Consider the following 19,997-nt stretch of genomic DNA (forward strand, 5'->3'; position numbering starts at 1 on the left):
ACAATGATGGGCTCAAGTATAGCAGGGATTGTGGGGCTGGCGCGGGATCGGGCAGTGTTTCGTTCTGCTGTGCATGGGGTCGCTATGAGTCGGAAACAACTCGACGGCACTTAACAACAACAACAACAAAAAAAAAAACTTTATGTGAGAAGACTGAGCACTTAACCACTGTGCCACCAGGGCTCTTTATTAAAAAAAAAAAATACTGCCATTGAGTTGATTCCAATTCATAGCAACCCTATAGGACAGAGTAGAATGACCCCATAGGGTTTCCAAAACTAAATCTTTATGGAAGCAGACCGCCTCGTCTTTCGCCCATGGAACAGCTGGTGGGTTCAAACCACTGATAGCAGCTTAACCACTGCACCCCCAGAACTCCTTAAAAAAAGATGGCAAGATAATATTATGAACAACTTTATGATGATAAATGTGACATGTGAGATATAATGAACAAATTCCCTCAAAAAAAAAATCCATCAAAATTTCCTCAAGGAGATTCGGATAACCAAAAAACCTTATTTTTTTTAGAAAAGTTAAATTTGTAGTTTCAAAAACCTTCCAACAAATAAAATTTCAAGACCAGATGGCTTCACTACTAAAGTATACCAAACGTTTAAGGAAGAAATAATACCAGTTGTAGGTAAACTTCTTCAGAAAATCAGAGAGAACACTTATCAACTCATTTTATGAAGCCAGCATTACCTAAATTCAAAACCAGATAGACATAAGAAAACTAGATATTTCTGTTATTTATAAGGAGCTCTGGTGCTGTAGTGCCTAAGGCATTTGACTGCTAACCAGCCACTCCTCAGAAGGAAAATGGGCAGTCTACTTCCATAGTGATACTATCCAGGATCTCCAATTTTGATCCCTTTCCAAGTGAGTGGGTGGCAGTGGTAGCCAGGCACAATCTAGTTCCTCTGGTCTCAGGGTCATGTAGGCTGAGGTTTACTTGGTCCACTAGTCCTTTGGACTAATTGTTTCCATGGGTCTTTGATTTTCTTCACTCTTCTTTGCTCCGGAAATGAAGAAATCTTTTATCATTAATCGTTGAGAAGATGTAAATTACAACCATAATGAGTTACCACTGCGTATCCATTAAAATGGCTAAATTTTTTTAAAAAATGACAGTACCAAATGTTGACAAGGATGTAGAAGAACTGTAACTCTTCAACATTGCTGGTAGGAATGCACATTTGGTACAGTTACTTTGCAAAATAGTATGGCCATTTCTTACAACGTTATCACATACACTTAATTGTATTAACCAACATCCCATTCCTAGGTATTTAACCAAGAGAAATGAACATTTGTTCACATAAACACTTGCACATGAACATTTATAGCAGCTTTATTTGCTGTAGCTAAAAATTGGAATCAAAATGTCCATCCGTTGATGAATGAATAAAGTAATTGTGGTACATCCATACTATGAAATACTACTCAGCTTTAAAAAGGAATGAATTATTGATACAGCATTATGGTTGAATCTCAGAAACATGCTAAATGAAAGAAGCCTGATGAAAATGACCATGTAGGATCCATTCATATGAAATTTAGAAAATATAAAACTTTATTATTAGCAAGTTGATCAGTGGGGAGGGAAGAGTATTAACTATAAAGGCCTTGAGGGAACTTGTGGGGGAGGATGTGGAAATGTTCTGTATTATGATTGTTGTCATGTTCACACAACTGTATACATTTGTGGAAATTCACTGAGGTATACTTTTTTTTTTTTTAAGTTTTTATTGTGAGTAAATCAGGGTGAAAGTTTACAGAGCAAATTCATTTTCCATATACCAGTTCATATACATTTTGTTTCATGACATTGACTGCAATCCCCACAATGTTACAGCTCTCTTCCCACTTCCTCCGGCTTACCTTTTCCCTGTGTCCTTCTTTCCTGTGCATTCCTGCCCCCTGAGCTTATCCCCCTGTGCAAATACTGCCTTTCTGATCTCCCATAATTGTTCTAAGGAGTATAGGCTATCTGATGTAAATGTTCACTCTATATGCCTATTGTTTGGCTGGGCGCCACAAGAGTAAGTTCAATTCCAGGCATGATGGGTGACTAGGGGTCATGGTCTTGGGGATTTTACCAGTCTTTATCAGACCAGTAAGCCTGGTCTTTTTTATGATTTTGATTTTTGTTCCACATTTTTCTCCCACTCTATCTAGAATCTCTTGTACTGATCCCTTTCCGAGCAGTTGACAGTGGTAGCTAGGCACCATCCAGTTCTTCTGTCTCATGGTCATGTAGAAGTACACACTTTAAATTTATTGTGTGTAAATTATGCCTCAGTAAAGCTGATTTTTTTAAAAGTTAGCTGTTACCTTCTTTGGTCAAAGAGAAAATTGGCTTTAGGATTAGTTCTGAAACTCTCACTCACTGATATGGATACATCTTGTGATCCTAATAAACTAAATGAAGTCATTTCATTTCTGTTTCAGAGACAGAGGAGATGGGTGATGAAGAGGTTTTCTCCTGGTTGAAGTGTGCAAAGGGACAGTCCCATGAACCAGAGAACCTCATGCCCACACAGATCATCCCTGGCACAGGTAAGGAAATGCCATTTTTTTTTTTTTTTTTATTAGGATTTGGGTGAAGATTTACAGAGTAAATTCACTTTTCATACAGCAGTTCACATATACTTTGTCTCATGTCATTGACCAAAATTTACAATGCAGCAGCTCCCCTCCCACTTCCTCCCCATAGTTACCTCCTCCCAGTGTCCATCCCTTCATACTCTTCGAGAGGCCCATTGTCTGCCAACCCTGTATATGATCTTGGATACACTCTCCATTTAGACATACATAATTGTTTAGCTTGTTCACCCATCTATCCGTCCCTATACCCATATTTGCTTTCATTAACAACTCAGTGTTGTATTTACAAAGGGGTTCATATTTGTTGTTTGTACTGCCCATGTAACTCTCTCTGTCTTTCTCATCCTCAATGCTGCCATATTGGTCACTCACATTTGGTACATTGCCCTTCTCTTCACCCAAATCAATATTTATCTCTATCTATCTAACAGCATTCCCTCCCCTTCCCTCCCACCCCTGGTAACCAACAAAGAAAATGTCCTCCAATATATAAACAAGGAAATGCCATTTTAAGATTTAATGAAATAAATAATTTTTTCACTTGAGATACAATTCACAAACCATAAAATTTGTTGTAATGGTTTATCTCCACCTGATTTTTTTAAGGCTTACTGGTTTCCCTGAGAATCTAGATCTTTAGATGTACATTAGATTTCATGTTGCCACTCCATACTCTGCTCTCCCTTTTCCATCAGAGGGTGTGTTAGGCTGGGTTCTCTAGAGAAGCAAAACCAGTAAAGAGAGAAATTTATCTTAGGAAAATGGCTCACACACTTATAGAAGCTGACGAGTCTCCAGTTCTTGGATCAAACGTCAAGCTGGAGGCTTTTTCGGACTCATGCAGCCTCAGGGGCTGAGGAGCTGGAGGTTGGCAGGCAGTATACCAGCTGTTGACTCCAACGAATGATGAATCCAAGATCTCCAGGCCAAATGGTGGATTGTTTGCTCATGGACAGTTGTAGGCAGTACAACAGGATCCTGATCCACAGAAGAGTATGTCTCTTTTTCCCAGGATGTCCATAAACATATTGGAAGCAGGCCACACCCCTAGGGAAACTCCCTTTCAACTGATTAGCTGCTCAAAGCAAGTATATCTGATCCCATCATGGGAATAACCCACACAGTTGCTTAAACCACTCAGAATTGTGGTCCAGCCAAGTTGACACACAACTCCAACTATCACAGAGGGATTGGCCACTTTTCCAGATATCATTTCACATTCCTGGTTGACAGAACCAGAATGGAACAAGCCAGTTGCCAGGCTTCCATAAAGACCCCTTGTTAACAGGCTTGTAAAAATCCAGCCAAATGTAATCAAACCTCTTGATTCATGAGGAAGGCAACTTGACAATAGGATGGTCATGCTTGTATCCCAATCTCAGCTTAACTTTAGTGATTCCTCCAGAAAATATGTGCCAGGGGTTGTACATTAACATACATGCATTGAAGATGGTAAATCTGCTAACTACTGCCTACATTCTCCGCCACTTATGGAAGACTTTGGAGAGTACCACCTCAGTGCTTTTAAGCAGAAGGGCTACCTGTGTGTAGGATGCCTGCTGGTCCAAATATTGCTTAAATGTTTGTGTAAATTTTGTATTGCTCTTAGGTTTTTTTACTTTTTTTTTTTTTAAGCATAAGTTAAGATACATAAATGTCAAGTATACAATTCAGTTAATTGTATATGTCTCGAACATAAAGGAATTTACCCCTAGATTTTTTCCTGGAAGATACCTTGTAAAATTTACTAAAGAAGAGAGAGAGAGAGTAGCTTAGTAGTTCAAAGTGCATAAAACTTCAGGACTAGATAACTTCCAATTACATGGACTTGAGAAAATGTCTCACTTCTCAGAACCACAGTTTCATTATCAATAATTAAGGATAAAAGCTGCTACCACATTGAAATGTGGTAAAGATTGAGGGAGATAATGTGTATAATAAGGCCCTTAGCAAAATAACATGGCATATAAAAGCATTCTGATGTTGTTATTGTTTCTTTTTTTCCCAGCTCTTTACAATATTGGAGACATGGTACATGCTGCCCGGGGCAAGTGGGGAATTAAAGCAAACTGCCCTTGTATTAGTCGGCAAAACAAATCTGTATTGAGACCTGCTGTCACCAATGGGATGTCACAGGTAAAAGTAGTGTGTGGAGGTACAGCTGTGAGTGAAGCAAGCTTAAGTTCTTGGTACTAAGAAATGCCCTATTGTCATCTCTATCATTCCAAGCATTATAGGTTTTCTAGAAAACTTGTTGCCATTGAGTTGATTCCAATTCATAGTGACTCCATAGGGCAGAATAGAACTGCCTTATGAGTTTCCAAACCTGTAATCTTCACAAAAGCAGACTGACACACATCTTTCTCCATGGAGTGGCTGGTAGGTTCAAATTGCTAACCTTCCATTTAGGAACTGAGCTCTTTAACCACTTGCCATCAGGGCTTCTTAGCCTTTCTAAAGAGGGCTCTAAAAGAGTTAGTTACTTAAGGAATTTTAATTCCCCCTGACTGGAATAGGTTTATTGTCATTCATTATTAAATCATTTCAAAGTTCATTGTTAAATAACACCGAGAGATTCTTTGTACCTTGGCAAGATTTATACCTCAGGGTCCTTGTGTGAGTGAAGAGTATAGAAAATGTTACTGGGAACACTGTTTTTCTTCTTAGTCCTATCTGTGTACTTAGTCCCTATTATTGGGGTCTTTATAGGCACAGAGGACAAAAATGTAGAGATTGGCCCACTGAGTTGGGCCTGCTTTCAGTCTACTCTGAAAGCAATGCCAGACCTCCAGTGAGAAGCAGTAGTTTTCTCATTGTTCTGTCAGAGGTGCAGGAAATTCTGGTTTGATGGTGACTGTTTTGAACAACTGATTGTTACAAGCAACTGCTTACATTTCAAGACCCTTCTAGGAACATAACTAACACCTAGTCAGTCTGGACCATGGATATAGTCCAGAGGTCTAAAGACATATTTTCAGTAGAACTGACATATTAGAGCTAGTTATTTGGAAAATTCAGTAATACAATAATAAACATTTATTGGACATTTATGTGTGCCAGACACTATGCTAAGCCCTATGCATATACAATCTCATTTAATCTTCAGAACAACTCTATGAGGTCACGTTATCATCGTCAATTTACTGGTGAGGAAATTGAGTTTCAGGCATGCTACACAAAAGCCCTATTTCATTTCAAACTTCAAGTCTTACTACTTCTTCCACAGTCTGAGCATAATTTATGTAGAACTCAATAAATACAGAATGAATGAATGAATGAGTGAGCGAGTAAATGAATGAAGTAGCAGTGTATTGGGCTGTTTCACATTGCTCTTCCCAAAGCTATTTAGTGTCAGCAGCCATTACTATTTGGATTTAATTTTTCTGCCCAAGGACAGCACTCTATTCATGTTGGCTTCTATGTTTTAGCTTCCTAGCATAAACCCTAGTGCCTCTTCTGGAAGTGAAACCACCTTCTCAGGGGGAGGAGGAACAACAGTGGTAACAACTCCAGAGTCCGAACATGTTTCCAAAACCGAAAGCACTGACGTCAGACCTGAAGAACCTCTAAAAGCAGACAGTTTAGCATCAAGTAGCAGTAGTGAGCCAAAAGCCATCAGGCTGCCGTGCCCTGACACTGGCCCACCCTCTTCTGCCCTTCACTGGTTGGCGGATTTAGCAACTCAGAAAGCTAAAGAAGAAACAAAAGGTGAGATAAACACAAGACTGTACCCAGTCTATGGGTTATTTTGGGATTCTTCAGACTCACACATTACCATCCACATTTATGAAACATGCCACTTGCTTTCTCTGGCTGGTCACATAAAATGACGGAATCTCTTTCAACTTCTTTCTAGAAGTAGAGCTTTTTGAAAAAAGGCATATGCCTGAGCCCTGCCCTAGACCTCCTTAGAATTGATACAGGTTTTTTTTTTTTTTTTTTTTAAGTTTCCCATATGATTCTTTTATGCAGCTCGCATTGAGAGATAGACTAAGAGGAGTAGTTTTTGAGTGCACAGGAATCACCTGGGGAATCTGTTAATATGCGGATTCTTGTTAAGTCAGGAATATCCATTTTTTGACGATCACTCCAGGCAATTCAGGATGAGTATTTTGGAGACCCACTTGAAGAAGCATTGACTTAGAAAGTGAGAGAGATGAAAAATGGATGGGAACATACAGAAGTTTGAAATCAAGATCTGGAACAGAAAGGAAGATGGAGGAAAGCCTCTCTTTGGCCCTGAGACCTCCCAGATTCATAGCTTCTCAGGCTTGGCCCAGCCAGACAGTACTGTTTGGGGGCCAAAGAGGAGAAGAGAGTCTTTCCTCCTTCCCACATGGCTGATTTTTAGGAGTCATTTGCCTGCTGGGTTTTCCTGTTTGCCTAATGCTGTTCCCGGTTATGTTCTTACAGAAGCAGGGTCCCTGAGGTCGGTGCTCAGTAAAGAGTCTCATTCACCCTTTGGGCTGGATTCGTTCAACTCCACTGCAAAGGTCTCTTCGTTGACTCCAAAGCTTTTTAACAGTCTGTTACTGGGTCCCACTGCCTCCAACAACAAAACCGAAGGCTCTAGCCTTCGAGACCTCCTTCACTCCGGGCCCGGAAAGCTTCCTCAAACCCCCTTGGACACAGGCATACCCTTTCCCCCGGTCTTCTCTACATCATCAGCAGTAAGTGTCCTCTCTACAACTCTAGCCTTCGCTGGTTTCCCATGAAAAAACTATCAGGGATCTGATGACTGGGTTAGAGGGTATATGGGTGCTTTGTGTTCTCTACGTTGTCTGTCCATTTGACAAGATCTCTCTTTACATTAAGTTTGGTGAATGCTTGAGATCATTTTAATGTAGTTAGCTTTTTGTGTCATGTTAGGAAGTCAGTAGAAATTGAGACATTGAAATTTTTCAGTCATCTGCAGAAAAGTCATTACACTGATCGCTTTTTTCTTGACAACAACAGACAGTTCTTTAATTTTCTTTTTTTAACCTGGGCAGTGCATTCATATTATTCTCTTGGATGTCTAATAGACCTCTCAAACATAACACATCTAAGACCAAACTACTGTTATGCTGCCCATGAGCCTGCCCTTCCTTTAAGTTTAATTCCTTTTAGTTCTTTTTGGGTCAGTGGCATCTCCATCCTTAAAGTTGCTGTTGCCAAAAATCAAAGTCATTTGGGACTCCCCTCCCTCACATTTTACAATCTAATCTGTCTGCAGTCCTTTCAGTTTGATCATAAAAATGTATTCAGAATCCAGCACCCATTTCTCATCAGCTCCACTATTTCCCCTCTAGTTCAAGCATCTTCTCTTGCCTGAATTATTGCAGTAAACTCCTTATTGGTTAGTCTCCTTGTTTCTGCCCTTTTTTCCACTGTACAGTCTATTCTCAATACAGCAGTTAGAGTGCTGCTGTGCCTCTACTAGAAATGAAACCATCTTCTTAGGTGGAACTGCAGCAGTAACAACCCCAGAGCCCAACCATGTTCCCAAAGCCAACAGCACTGACATCAGATACGATAACAGATCATGTCACCTTTGCATAAAATCTTCCAAGAGCTTCCTATTCTCTCATAATATAAGCAGAGTCACAAGGCCGTATCCCTGTCTGATCCTCTTTGCCTCATCTCTCTAACCTCAACTACCACTATCTCTCTTGTACACTCTGTTTCAGCCACGTGGGCTTCCTTGCTGTTCCTTAAACATGGCCAGGCATGCTTCCTCTACAGGGCCTTTGTACTTGTCATTCTCTCCACCTAGAATTCTTCCCATGTAACCATATGGCTTGCTTCATTATCAGCCTCCTCTCTTGAGTAATGTCACCTGCTAAAATGTCATCTCCTGAATATTCCTTGTCAGATCATTCCACTCCCATTCTCCACATATACCTGTTTAATTTCTTCATACCACTTAAAACTATATGTTTTACTTATTGTCTGTCTCTTTTCTCTCCTTAAAGGTAGAGATTTTTTAACTGTTTTTTTTTTTTTTTTAACTGCTATATCCCTAGTGCCATAGTGTTGGATACATAGTAGTGTTTAGTAAATATGTATTCAATGACTGAATTCACAATGTGCAAAATTTAAGAGTAAAAGAGTTTATAGTGAAAAAAATCTCCTTTCTGCCCCTGTCTCCCAGCTACCTGTTTCCTTTCTAGAAGTCAGTAGTGGTTATTGAATGTCCTTTCAGAGATGTCACGTGTCTATATATTTTCCTCTCACAAAATGTTCTACACCTTGCTTTTCGGTATATCTTAGAGATCATTTCATATCAGAACAGAAACGTCTTTGCATTCTGTTTTATGAGTAAGGGTCAAAATTTGATAAACTCTGGCTTGTTGAGCCATGTACAAATTGGATTCTTTCTTTCTCTTTTGGATAAGTGACTAAAAAAAATAATTACTTTGGGCTCCATTTTGTTTATACTTATGTCTGCCCCTAGGTTTTTGCTTGCTCACTTGTTTGTTTTCTTTTTTAATTTTCCCAGGATATTATGTGATTGTACATATTTTATAGGGATAGTGATTAGTGATACTTCAGGTATAGGATTATCATATTTACAGAAACTCCTGACCCCCTTCAGTTTTGTGACCTTAGATATGTCACTTTCATCTCTGGGCCTGAGCTTTCTTATCAGCTGGGGCAAATGAGAGATTCTCAGTGGGATAGTAGTAAGGGAAGAATGGGAGAATGGAACATTGCTTTCAGAATATACATTTCCGTACACTCTGGTATTCCCTTTTATTGGGGTACTACACAACCTGCTAGAAAATCACTGCCTTGATAAATCACTTCAGTTACTAATTTGAAGTATTATATCCTTTGGGCATACAAACTAAATCATATCTTTCACTCAGTTATAGCATTTTGTGATCCTGAAATCTACTTGCATATAGTTAATATAGGACTAAATGCCAAAGGTATTTCTTAGATCTCAAATCTCTTGAAGCAGAGGGAGTCTTTCTATACTTCTTTCATAAATGTAAGGCCAAAGATGAAGGATAGGGAATTTGAGACAGTGACTTAAGAGTCCCCCCTCCAGTTATAACGGATATTTAAATAAATTAGGGAGTTTAATCAGATAGGTCAGGATGCCTTCTTATGAACATATCTGTTAGACAGGGTTTTTTGAACACTTTTCTCATGGTGCCTCAGTCAAGTTTACCTGATGGGTTTGTGTCTGGCAGGGAGTGAAGAGCAAGGCCAGCCTACCCAACTTCCTTGACCACATCATTGCCTCAGTGGTAGAAAATAAGAAAACCTCAGATGCTGCAAAACGAGGCTGTAACTTGACTGATACCCAAAAGGAGGTGAAGGAGATGGTGATGGGATTAAATGTGCTAGACCCCCACACTTCTCATTCCTGGCTCTGTGATGGGAGGCTTCTGTGTCTCCATGACCCCAGCAACAAAAACAATTGGAAGATCTTCCGGGAGTGTTGGAAACAAGGCCAGGTAAGAAAGAACAAGTAGTTCTCAGGGCCAGCTGTCTGCCTGTGCTACTGCCTGCCACAGCTGTCAGGACAGTTCCGGGTCACTCTAAGAGATCTTTTTCTAGAAAGATTGACATACTAACCAATTTCTTATAGGCAGCCTACTTGGAGTTGTCTTAGATTTTTGGAAATCAAAAAGATTCTTAAAACTACATTGTGGATCCTTTTATTTCTAAGCTATGTAGCCCTTTGTTCTTGAAAGGGCAGTTGAAATTCCTGTTTGGTGAGTTAGCATTGATGACACTTTGCAAGAAGATCCTTAAGTATGAAATGGGGTAGAGTTGAAGGCAGGTAGAAATGGGTGGTACTTTTCTAGGTAAATGTTTCAAAGCCACACAAGTTTATGTGATAACACTCCCTTTTCATTCCATTTTCAATGTAAGGAAGTATTCTCAAAGTTGCATTTGTCAGCTTTTTGTCCTCTCACCTCAAAATAGTGGTAGATGCCAGGGCAGCAGAAGTAATTTATATGACATGCTTCTCAGGGTGAGAATCAAGTAAAACAATAGAGTAGAAAATATTTCTGCTTGTTTTAGCTGACATGTTGAAATCTGATTATAAAATTGTCCCCAGGAACCCTTCCTATTCTCTCCCTTAACCTAGAGCTAAACGTACTTCCTAAATGGCCCTGATTGGAATACTTTTGTTTCCACAGCCAGTGCTGGTTTCAGGGGTACATAAAAAGCTCAAGTCTGAACTCTGGAAGCCAGAAGCCTTTAGCCAGGAATTTGGAGACCAGGATGTAGACTTGGTGAACTGCAGGAACTGTGCTATAATTTCTGATGTCAAAGTTCGGGATTTCTGGGATGGTTTTGAGATCATATGCAGTAAGTAGCTTTGATATTTAGTTCATTAAGGGCAGACTGGGAAGTAAGCATCTATACACCCAGCCCTGCCTCTGGAAAAGGTTAAAAAAAAGATTTTTAACCTTTTTGTGGGAGGAACAGTCTTTCCTCCAGCCAACCACATAGCCTGCACAGCCATCACATTGCTCCCTGAGCGTGGCTGGGCTTAAGCATTGGATCTCATGGAGTCTGTGGAGGACTTTCATGTACTAAAGCAGGAGGCTGGTAGAGCAAAGCCCACCTAATCCACTATGGGGGTTTACAAGTCTGAAAATAAGATGTTAGTCTCCTAAAACATTTAGTCACTGGAAAATTTGGCAGGAGCCCACCCAGCAGATGTTGGTGACAGCGCTTCCTCTCTTCCAGAGCGACTACGGTCAGAAGATGGGCAGCCAATGGTGCTCAAACTCAAGGACTGGCCTCCCGGGGAAGATTTTCGAGACATGATGCCAACAAGGTGCGTGAACTAAAGTAAAGTAGTATCATCTTCAGAGACTTGAGCCTTGTTAAGTCATTGTGAAGTAATCACAAAAAAATGAACTTTGCCTCTTCACTTTTTCTCCTGTAACAAACTATGTCATCTTTCCTGCCTTTTTGTAGGTTTGAAGATCTGATGGAGAACCTTCCTCTGCCAGAATATACCAAACGAGACGGCAGGCTCAATCTGGCCTCTAGGCTGCCCAGCTACTTTGTAAGGCCCGATCTGGGCCCCAAGATGTACAATGCCTATGGTATGAGGGAAAGGCCAGAATTGACTATTTTGGTGGCTATTCTCATTTTACCTGTAGAGTGAGATCTGTGGTCACAGTCATGTACAGAGATGATTGAGGGAAGGTGGTAGGCTCTGGGGAAGTTGAAAGTATCCCGGATAGTTTTAAGTATATTTGCTTGTTTTATGTTGATTTGCGTAACATTTTTAGTGGCTCAGTCCAGAAGCTTGTATGTCTCCAGTAGTAACAAAGCTTCCTCTCAAAAATTCTAGCCAAGGAAACATGATTTTCAGTTTTACGAAACTTGATAAAATGATAGTGAAGAAGCCTGGGTACCATATTACCTGGTTAGTTGTTTATGAAGTTTCAGTAATGTACTAAATCACTGTGAAAGCTCAGCTTCATTTGAATGTTACTAATGCCCATATAGGAGCTCTGGTGGCATAGTGCCTAAGGCATTTGACTGCTAACCAGAAGGCTGGCGGTTCAAACCCACCAGCCATTCCTCAGAAGGAAAGTTGGGCAGTCTACTTCCGTAGTAATACCACCTCAGAAACCCAAGGAAGGGTTGCTGTGAGTCGGGTCCGACTTGATGGCAGTGAGTAATGCCCATATATGTTTAGCTTTTGAAGGAGAGACACTTTTGGGGGTGGAATGGGTTCTATAACCAAAGCTAATGATAGTGTTAACCTAGCTACAAGTCATTTTTAAAATAGTAGAAAAAAGATGAGAATGACTTATTGATAAGACCATCCTTGGTCACGTTTTTAGTTGTAGAGTCTAATGGATTCTTTAATATTACCCCTTCACCTTGCATGTCTTTCTTTTATCTTTAGGTTTGATAACTGCAGAAGATAGAAGAGTTGGCACAACAAATCTTCACTTAGATGTGTCTGATGCAGTCAATGTGATGGTGTATGTTGGCATCCCCATCGGGGAGGGTGCTCATGATGAAGGTATGACTTCTAGAACCCACTGTTTCAAGATGGTGTAGTATGGCCTTGAGGTAGAAGTGGGTTTCAGGCATTGCCAGTGGCTTTTTCTTAAGTCTTTACAAGCCTGATGTATGCTCACTATACAAAAAGAAGTTCAAACAGAGAAGAGTACTAAACGAGTACCTTTGTCTAGAGTCATTATCTTCCTAGGAATTCTGCTCTTTTCCCGTCAGTGTGTAGCATCACAAAGAGGTATGAGGAATAAAGGGCAAACAGGCCTACGTGGCCCATCAGCTGGATCAGCTATGGCTATCAGTGGAGTGACAGGTGAAAAAGCCACTTTACCCACACAGAAATGAAGCATAAAACTGCTGTTTTACTGCATTTGCACTCCTTATCTCAGTATTAAAATTAATAGGTGCTCATTATGGAAATTTTAGAAAATTTTAAAGAATATAACTCAAAATCTCAGGGTCCAGGATTAACTGATACTATTTTGGTGTGTTTCCTGCCAGAGATTTGCTTTTGATGCTGCACACCTGTAGATCTTTCCATTATGCTGTCTTCTAGGAGATTATAATAGGCAAGCCTGAGAAAGCTACCCTCTTCACATTCCACAGAAGCTTTGTGCTTTGTGGATTTGAACCCACAGAATCCTAGAATTTGAAGAGGTCTTGTGAAAGTATATGGAACCCATTTATTTGCAGCAGGACATAATCTGCTGTTAAGGTTATACAGTTAGAGCCAGAAATGTGTTTCAAAGGAAAAGTGTACCAGCAAAAGATGTAGAAGCTCTGTTAAGTAACAAAGGCTTAGTGTCACTCTCTCTATGTGTAGGAAGCTTAGACCAATATGAGTTTTGATCCGTTGATTCTACCTTGTATTTCTTCAAAGTTGGAAAGTAATGGAGATTAATCTTTTTTGAAATTGGACATTTTGCTTCACTCAGAGACACTGAAATAGCTAGTTACATTGACAGTGTCCCTTTGCTCTTTTCAGAAGTACTCAAGACTATTGATGAGGGAGATGCCGATGATGTGACAAAGCAGAGGATTCACGATGGAAAAGAAAAGCCAGGTGCTTTGTGGCACATCTATGCAGCCAAGGATGCAGAAAAGATTCGAGAGCTGCTTCGAAAGGTATGACCCTGGGTGGACTCTGCTCCCAGCTCACAGATTAAGGATCTGGGAACTGAGATGGCTTGTCAAAGCACTGTAAAGGCCTGAATGTACACACAGAGGATGTTGAGTAGAATCAAGCAGAAGCTTTGGCCCACCAGGACATTGCTGCAGCAAATTGGATTTAGGCTGTTTGTAATTTTTGTATATTTATCTATCTTTCCCTGATGGGATTTTGGTCATGGTTTTAGGTTGGAGAAGAGCAAGGCCAAGAAAATCCCCCTGATCATGACCCAATTCATGACCAAAGTTGGTACCTGGACCAGACCCTCCGTAAGCGACTCTATGAAGAGTATGGTGTGCAAGGCTGGGCCATCGTGCAGTTCCTGGGTGATGCTGTCTTCATACCTGCTGGAGCCCCACACCAGGTGAATGCCAACCTAGGGGTTGGGCTCAACAACTCCATTGGCTTCCCTATTTCTTCTTCTCTTGCTAATCTGGCAAGAGGTATAAATGCCTAGATTAGGCTCCTTTTTTCTTTCACTGTAATTTAATTTTTGCCTTTTAACTTTCTTCCTTGCAATCTTAAGTGTTTTGTTACAAAATTTTTGAAGTGAAAGTCCCAGCTCAGCTGCCTTTGCCCCACCCCTTTCTTGCTTCTTATCCTGCCCTCCCAATCCAGTTTCCTTCCTGTTGGGAACCTACTGCTATTAAGTCTGGTGTATATTTTTCTAGAACCTTTTTTGTGCATGTACTAACATTTTTATTTATATATTTATACTAATAATTTTCTGCATTTGTTTTTATAAAAGTAGAATAATAGTATTCCTATAATTTGTTTTTTAAAGTATATCATGGACATTTTCCATATGTTATTGAATCTCTAATACCTGATGTTTTCCCTCTGCTCCCTGTTCCCCACCCCCAGGTTCACAATCTATACAGTTGCATAAAAGTAGCAGAAGATTTTGTATCTCCAGAACATGTAAAGCACTGTTTCCGCCTGACCCAGGAATTTAGGCATCTCTCTAACACTCATACAAACCATGAGGATAAACTGCAGGTAAATAACTCCTTAACACCACTCTGTCTCTTCATCTCACATACACAGAAAGACACATTCTTCCTCCTGAGGGTATTCTCTGGGAACTCTTAACAGTGAAGGAGAAATACCTAAGGGATACCATGTCTTGGAGGTTTTTTAAAGAATACTCATCTTTTAACCTGATTGTCTCTTTGCCCTTGAGAGATACACTGTTTTTAATGCTAGTAACTGACTCAACTGACTTTTCCAGTTAGGTGGGAAAAGCACTGTGGTAGTATGTTCTAGGCATGTTTCCAAGAAGGGGTATTGTCCCAAAGCAGATTTCTCATCTTTCTCCCATGGAATGGCTAATGGATTCAAACCACTGACCTTTTGGTTACCAGCTAATGCTTTAACCATTATGCCACCAGAGCTCCTCCCAAACAAATTTCTATACATACTCAATTCCTTAGAGCCCTGCTAGAGACTGTAACCCATGTCCCTAAGAATCTAATTGACAGGGGCGAGGACTGGTTTCTCCCCATGGATCTAAGCTGGATAATTAGATTATGGTTCTTTCCTCTGCTCCTGAAATGTACTGGAACTTTAAGAGCAGAATTTCATTGTTAATACGGTTGGGTGCTTTGTTGTTGTTGTTGTTGTTATGTGCCTTCAAGTTGGACCCGACTCATAGCGACCCCTCCTTGGATTTCCAAGGCAGTATCACTACGGAAGTAGATTGCCCCATCGTCTTCCTGAGGAGTGGCTGATGGGTTTGAACTGCCAGCCTTCTGGTTAGCAGTCAAGTGCCTTTGGCACTATGCTACCAGAGCTCCCGTTAGGTACTTTAGCAGCTTAAAAAGAACAGTCAGGAAGCAAGACTCCTCAGGCAGAAATTCAGCAATCCAAATAAACAGTCTCCCAACATTGCACTTGCAGTCTCTTTTCCTCCATCATGCTTGTGGCTCAGGTATATGTACATTATTTATTTATTTTTTTAATTTTTTTTTTTTTTGGTGACTTCCACCCTGAGTCTGTTTTGCTGTTCCTTCTTCACAAGTATGAAACAGTTCAACCATAAAGTTATTATACCCAACATAATCATATTGATACTATAGATAGAAACAAATATGCAGGGATATGTATTTCAGATCCCTTTTCCTTCAGGTCTCTACTTGTAACATGTAACTTTATCCATAAGATCTTTCCTGACCACTCTTTGGAATAACATCAACTCTCACTTCAGCACACTTAATCCCCTTTCATTGCTTTATTTTTTTCTGTAGTATTTTTCTGATATATATAGTATATATGTAGTATGACCATCTCATGTGGCATGTATTTTACCTGTTTGTTTTTACCTCTATTAGAATGTAAGCTGTTTAAGGGATTTTACTGTTTATTCACTGCTTTTCCCTTGTACAATGTTTGATACTTAGTAAGTACTCAGTAAATATTTGTTGAGTTAATACAAAAAAGTAGTAGAGAATAATAGTATAAGGGGAACTTGTGTGCCCATCCTAAGAAATAAAACATAATGAATATAATTGAAGTCCAGGTGCAGCCTTCCTCATTCCATTTCCCCACTCCTCCTCCCACCCCCACCCCAGAAATAACTACAGTCTTGATGTCAGCCCTTGTTAAAAACTGTCCTTAGCCTGTTCACTTTCTTTTAATAGTTTTTATTATATCTTCCTACTTTACAAGTAATACATGTTCCTGTTAGAAAATACGTGTGTGCATAAAAAGAATATACATCCCATAATCCTACCCACCTCTACTGTGTCAGTACTCTCTTATTAGCTGTGGGACCTTAGACAAGGTTCTTGACTATGGAACCTTGGTTTCCTTAGTTTCTCATCTGTGAAATAGGAATAATAATAGAATTTACCTCATAAGATTATGATAATGATTAAATGAGAGTCCATATGAAGGGACCAGCACATAGATGATTGTGATTGTATAGCCTTTCAAAATATTTCAATGATTATAGACTTTGCCTGATTACAGACCTTGTATCCTATATAACTTGTAAATCATCATGGAGATTGGTTTAGGAAGTGCACAGTCCTTGTTAGAGAGTTTCCTCATTAACAAGTAGGCTTACAGTCAGTGTTGAACATACATTTGCAGAACACAGCATGGGGCTGCCATGAACTGACTATGCTGATTGCTCTCTCCAGGTGAAGAACATCATTTACCACGCAGTGAAAGATGCTGTTGGCACCCTCAAGGCTCATGAATCCAAATTGGCAAGGTCTTAGGATGGTGAAATTCCAAACTCTCCTGTGAAGCAGGTCTTTCACTCCCGACACAGGGAATGACAGGGTTCTCTGCTGGAGCGGAGGCCTCTCACTCGGAGCCAGCGTGGTCAGTATTACAAACTCTCCAGCCACTCTTTTCTACGCTGCCTCAACACTGAAAGTTGACACAGGAAAGTCGCACTGTTCACACACACAGTTTCAGACTCCAAGCTGAGGATGCCACATCCCTATCCCATGGCCTTTTGGGAATCCAAATTGCCCGAATACTGCTGGGCTTTCCTGCACATTCTCGTGAATTCAAATTCATGGAAACCAAGAATGTGGGCACGTCTTTCTTTTCTTTTTCTCTTGTGCCTAGCTAGGTGAGAATGTGTTTGGAGGTAGGGGGATTACATAACTGGTACAAGTATGGGGTAATTGCTTGAACATGCCTGGTGGAAGCCTGACAGTGTCTCTGCATGTGACCTCTGATGCAGCCCATCCCAGGACACGGGGTGAAGCCATTCCCCACACTTTTCCCATGAACACTGGAGTCTTGCAGGACCCAGGGAGAACCCACTGCTTTTCCCAGGAGGCTCCAGGATTAAGAAACGTGTGTATTTAGTGAAAAATAGGTTTGTAGTGAAATAGTTACTATTTCATGAAAGTAGATATTTTTAGAATTTTTGAAATACCACAGTTGTTTTCCTGGATTATGAGGAAAGGCACATTACGTTTAGTCTTCCTTTCAATAAAACTCTTTGAAGAACTATGATTTTTAGAAATCAACTCCCCAATATAGCACAAATCAGCCAAAGCAGAATTTAAAAGAATTGGCTTTTAAGGATTCTTTTAGTTTCTCCCCCTCCCATCTTAGTCTTATCTTGAGGGAACAGTCATCTGAGAAAGAACTTTGTCATGTCTGAGCTGTGTTGTGTTCCACACTGGTGGACTCCAGGAACTGTTTTCACCTATTACCAGCGTTCCCTTGGGACTCATCATAAGTTTCCAAATGGGAAGGAAAGTTTGATTTCCAACATGAGTTGTTTTGTTTTGGGTTTTTTTTTTTTTCTTTCTGTTTTTTGTTTTGGTCCAGAAATATTTTTAGCAAAACTTTCCAACTCAGTGGAGTTTTATTAAGAATTTATTTGAAAATTATGGAATTCATTGGCCCATAGGTACATTGGGAAATGTATCTATCTTCTCTCCAGCTGTACTGTAGTGCCCTGCAGGCTTGTTTATATGTTCACAGTTATTATTATTATTGTGGGATTTTTTTTTTTAATAAAAGTCATTTACTGTAGAGTACTTTTAATTTCACTTTCTGTATTTTAATTTTGTTGAGGGGCTGATTGGGATTTCCATGTTCTTATTAAAAATCTAACAAATCTGTTTGGAGTGGACTAAATTCTTCCTGTGCCAACCTTTGTAAACTCAGGACCAGGTTGAGGGAGGGCAGGGTTGAGGTGGAATGGCTCCTTACTTTGCTTATACCCAATTATTGCTCTTTGCTTCCTGAACTTAGACCCAGTTGGAAGAAAGGAAAGTGGCAAGATGAGATCAGTATGGTTGGGAGTTTTGGAGTGAGGGGAAGAGACTGACATGAGTTAGAAGATAGGAGGACAGAAGATTTTTTCCAGTTTTTGCTGTATGGATGGATAGAAAAGGTGGGGTCCTTCCTTCCTGAGGCAGAGTCTGGGGGAAAGTGTATGTGGCCTGAGCAGGGTTTGGGGCAGTCATTGTGGGGTTCCTCAAAGCAGGAGACCTGGCTGCCCACACATGGAGTGTGTGGTCCTGGATCCAGTTTAGAGTTGTCAGGAGAAGGCCCACATGGAATTTATTTTCATTTATCAAGCAGCAATTTAAATGACTGCATTCCAAATAGGGCCGCTTAGAAAGGAAGGTATACAGAATAGCAAGAGTGTTATCAGGGGCTGCTTCTCTGGAACCTGTTGGAAAATGTCTTCCAGAAGTTTGAACCTGGAAATACATTTATCAGGGTCAAAATAGACCATTATGTGGTTCGAGGATACCAAGTTTGAATAGGACCCATAACTCTTTGAAATATAGTGCTCTGAGTGTTTCCTTTCAGCCTGGATGGGCACGGATTGATGCTGTGGTCACTAGAAGGACTATATTTCAACTTAAAGGGTAAAAGAATGCACAAGCTTTGAAATGGGACAGAAAAAGAGAGCAATGGCATAGGGAAGAGGGGGAGGTAGAAGCTTGGTTGCTTTGGTGAAAATCAGGAGGTGACCTAGCCTACATTCTGGATATAAATGTTTCAGAATTAGGGCATCTACTGCAGCCAGTACTTGCTGATGGAGATGAAACTGGACACCCTGGGCCCATATCCTACCTGGGTGGGTTTTTTTTGTTTTGTTTTTTATATTTTGGTCACCTTTGTTCAAATTAGTCTGGCCCTTCCCCTGTCCCAGTGTTGGGTATCCACTTTAGGTGCACTGGGGTCTGTTCCCCTGAAAAGGTTAGGAAGCGAATGGGACAGGGCCTCTTCCAGCTGGGGTGATTGGTAGTTATTGAGAAGGGGAGGGTTGGATGAAGGCTTTCTAGTCAACAATTGGGGTAAGTATCCTGTTTAAAGTTAATTTCTTGAGTTCATATCTTAGCAGCATGACTTAGTGATTTTGTGACCCTGGGCTTTTGTGACTCCTTAAGCTTCCCATTTCCTTATCTTCAAAATGAGATAATTATAACCTCTGCCTTATAGGATAGTCACAAGGATTCACTGAGGTGAGGCATAAGAAGCTGTAGCACAGAGCCTGGCACACAGTAAGCACTCAATAAATTTATAGCTATTATCTCTCTTGGTATGACTTAGCCTTTCAGCCTGGTGTGGGCAGGGCAGGAGGTGGACTGGGGCTGATAACCGCATGGACCTGGGAAGGTCTCCGAAGACCTCAGCCCAGGGCTTGGAACCCGAGAAAGAACAAGCGATTAGAAGGAGACAGGGCACAGAGGGTCAGAGGCGCATGCCCAGCGACAGCAGGTGCAGGGGGGCGCACCGCTGA

At 40.5% G+C, this 19,997-nt stretch overlaps 1 protein-coding gene across 1 annotated transcript in view; it reads left to right on the plus strand.

Annotated features, from left to right (window-relative positions):
- The window catches only part of KDM3B (lysine demethylase 3B), a 75,842-nt gene extending 58,853 nt beyond the window's left edge, over positions 1 to 16,989 (plus strand). Inside the window, exons 12-24 of the mRNA XM_007938949.2 lie at positions 2,452 to 2,559; positions 4,616 to 4,743; positions 6,036 to 6,315; positions 7,021 to 7,277; positions 9,789 to 10,055; positions 10,749 to 10,920; positions 11,305 to 11,395; positions 11,539 to 11,669; positions 12,485 to 12,604; positions 13,583 to 13,722; positions 13,953 to 14,129; positions 14,630 to 14,764; positions 16,909 to 16,989. Coding sequence (XP_007937140.1) covers positions 2,452 to 2,559; positions 4,616 to 4,743; positions 6,036 to 6,315; positions 7,021 to 7,277; positions 9,789 to 10,055; positions 10,749 to 10,920; positions 11,305 to 11,395; positions 11,539 to 11,669; positions 12,485 to 12,604; positions 13,583 to 13,722; positions 13,953 to 14,129; positions 14,630 to 14,764; positions 16,909 to 16,989 — 2,087 coding nt within the window. The remainder of the gene's footprint in view (positions 1 to 2,451; positions 2,560 to 4,615; positions 4,744 to 6,035; positions 6,316 to 7,020; positions 7,278 to 9,788; positions 10,056 to 10,748; positions 10,921 to 11,304; positions 11,396 to 11,538; positions 11,670 to 12,484; positions 12,605 to 13,582; positions 13,723 to 13,952; positions 14,130 to 14,629; positions 14,765 to 16,908) is intronic.
- Positions 16,990 to 19,997: the final 3,008 nt, after the last annotated feature.

The sequence above is a fragment of the Orycteropus afer genome, unplaced genomic scaffold (assembly GCF_000298275.1).
Source record: "Orycteropus afer afer isolate SDZICR_OR568_19922 unplaced genomic scaffold, OryAfe1.0 scaffold00056, whole genome shotgun sequence".
Lineage (NCBI taxonomy): Eukaryota > Metazoa > Chordata > Mammalia > Tubulidentata > Orycteropodidae > Orycteropus > Orycteropus afer.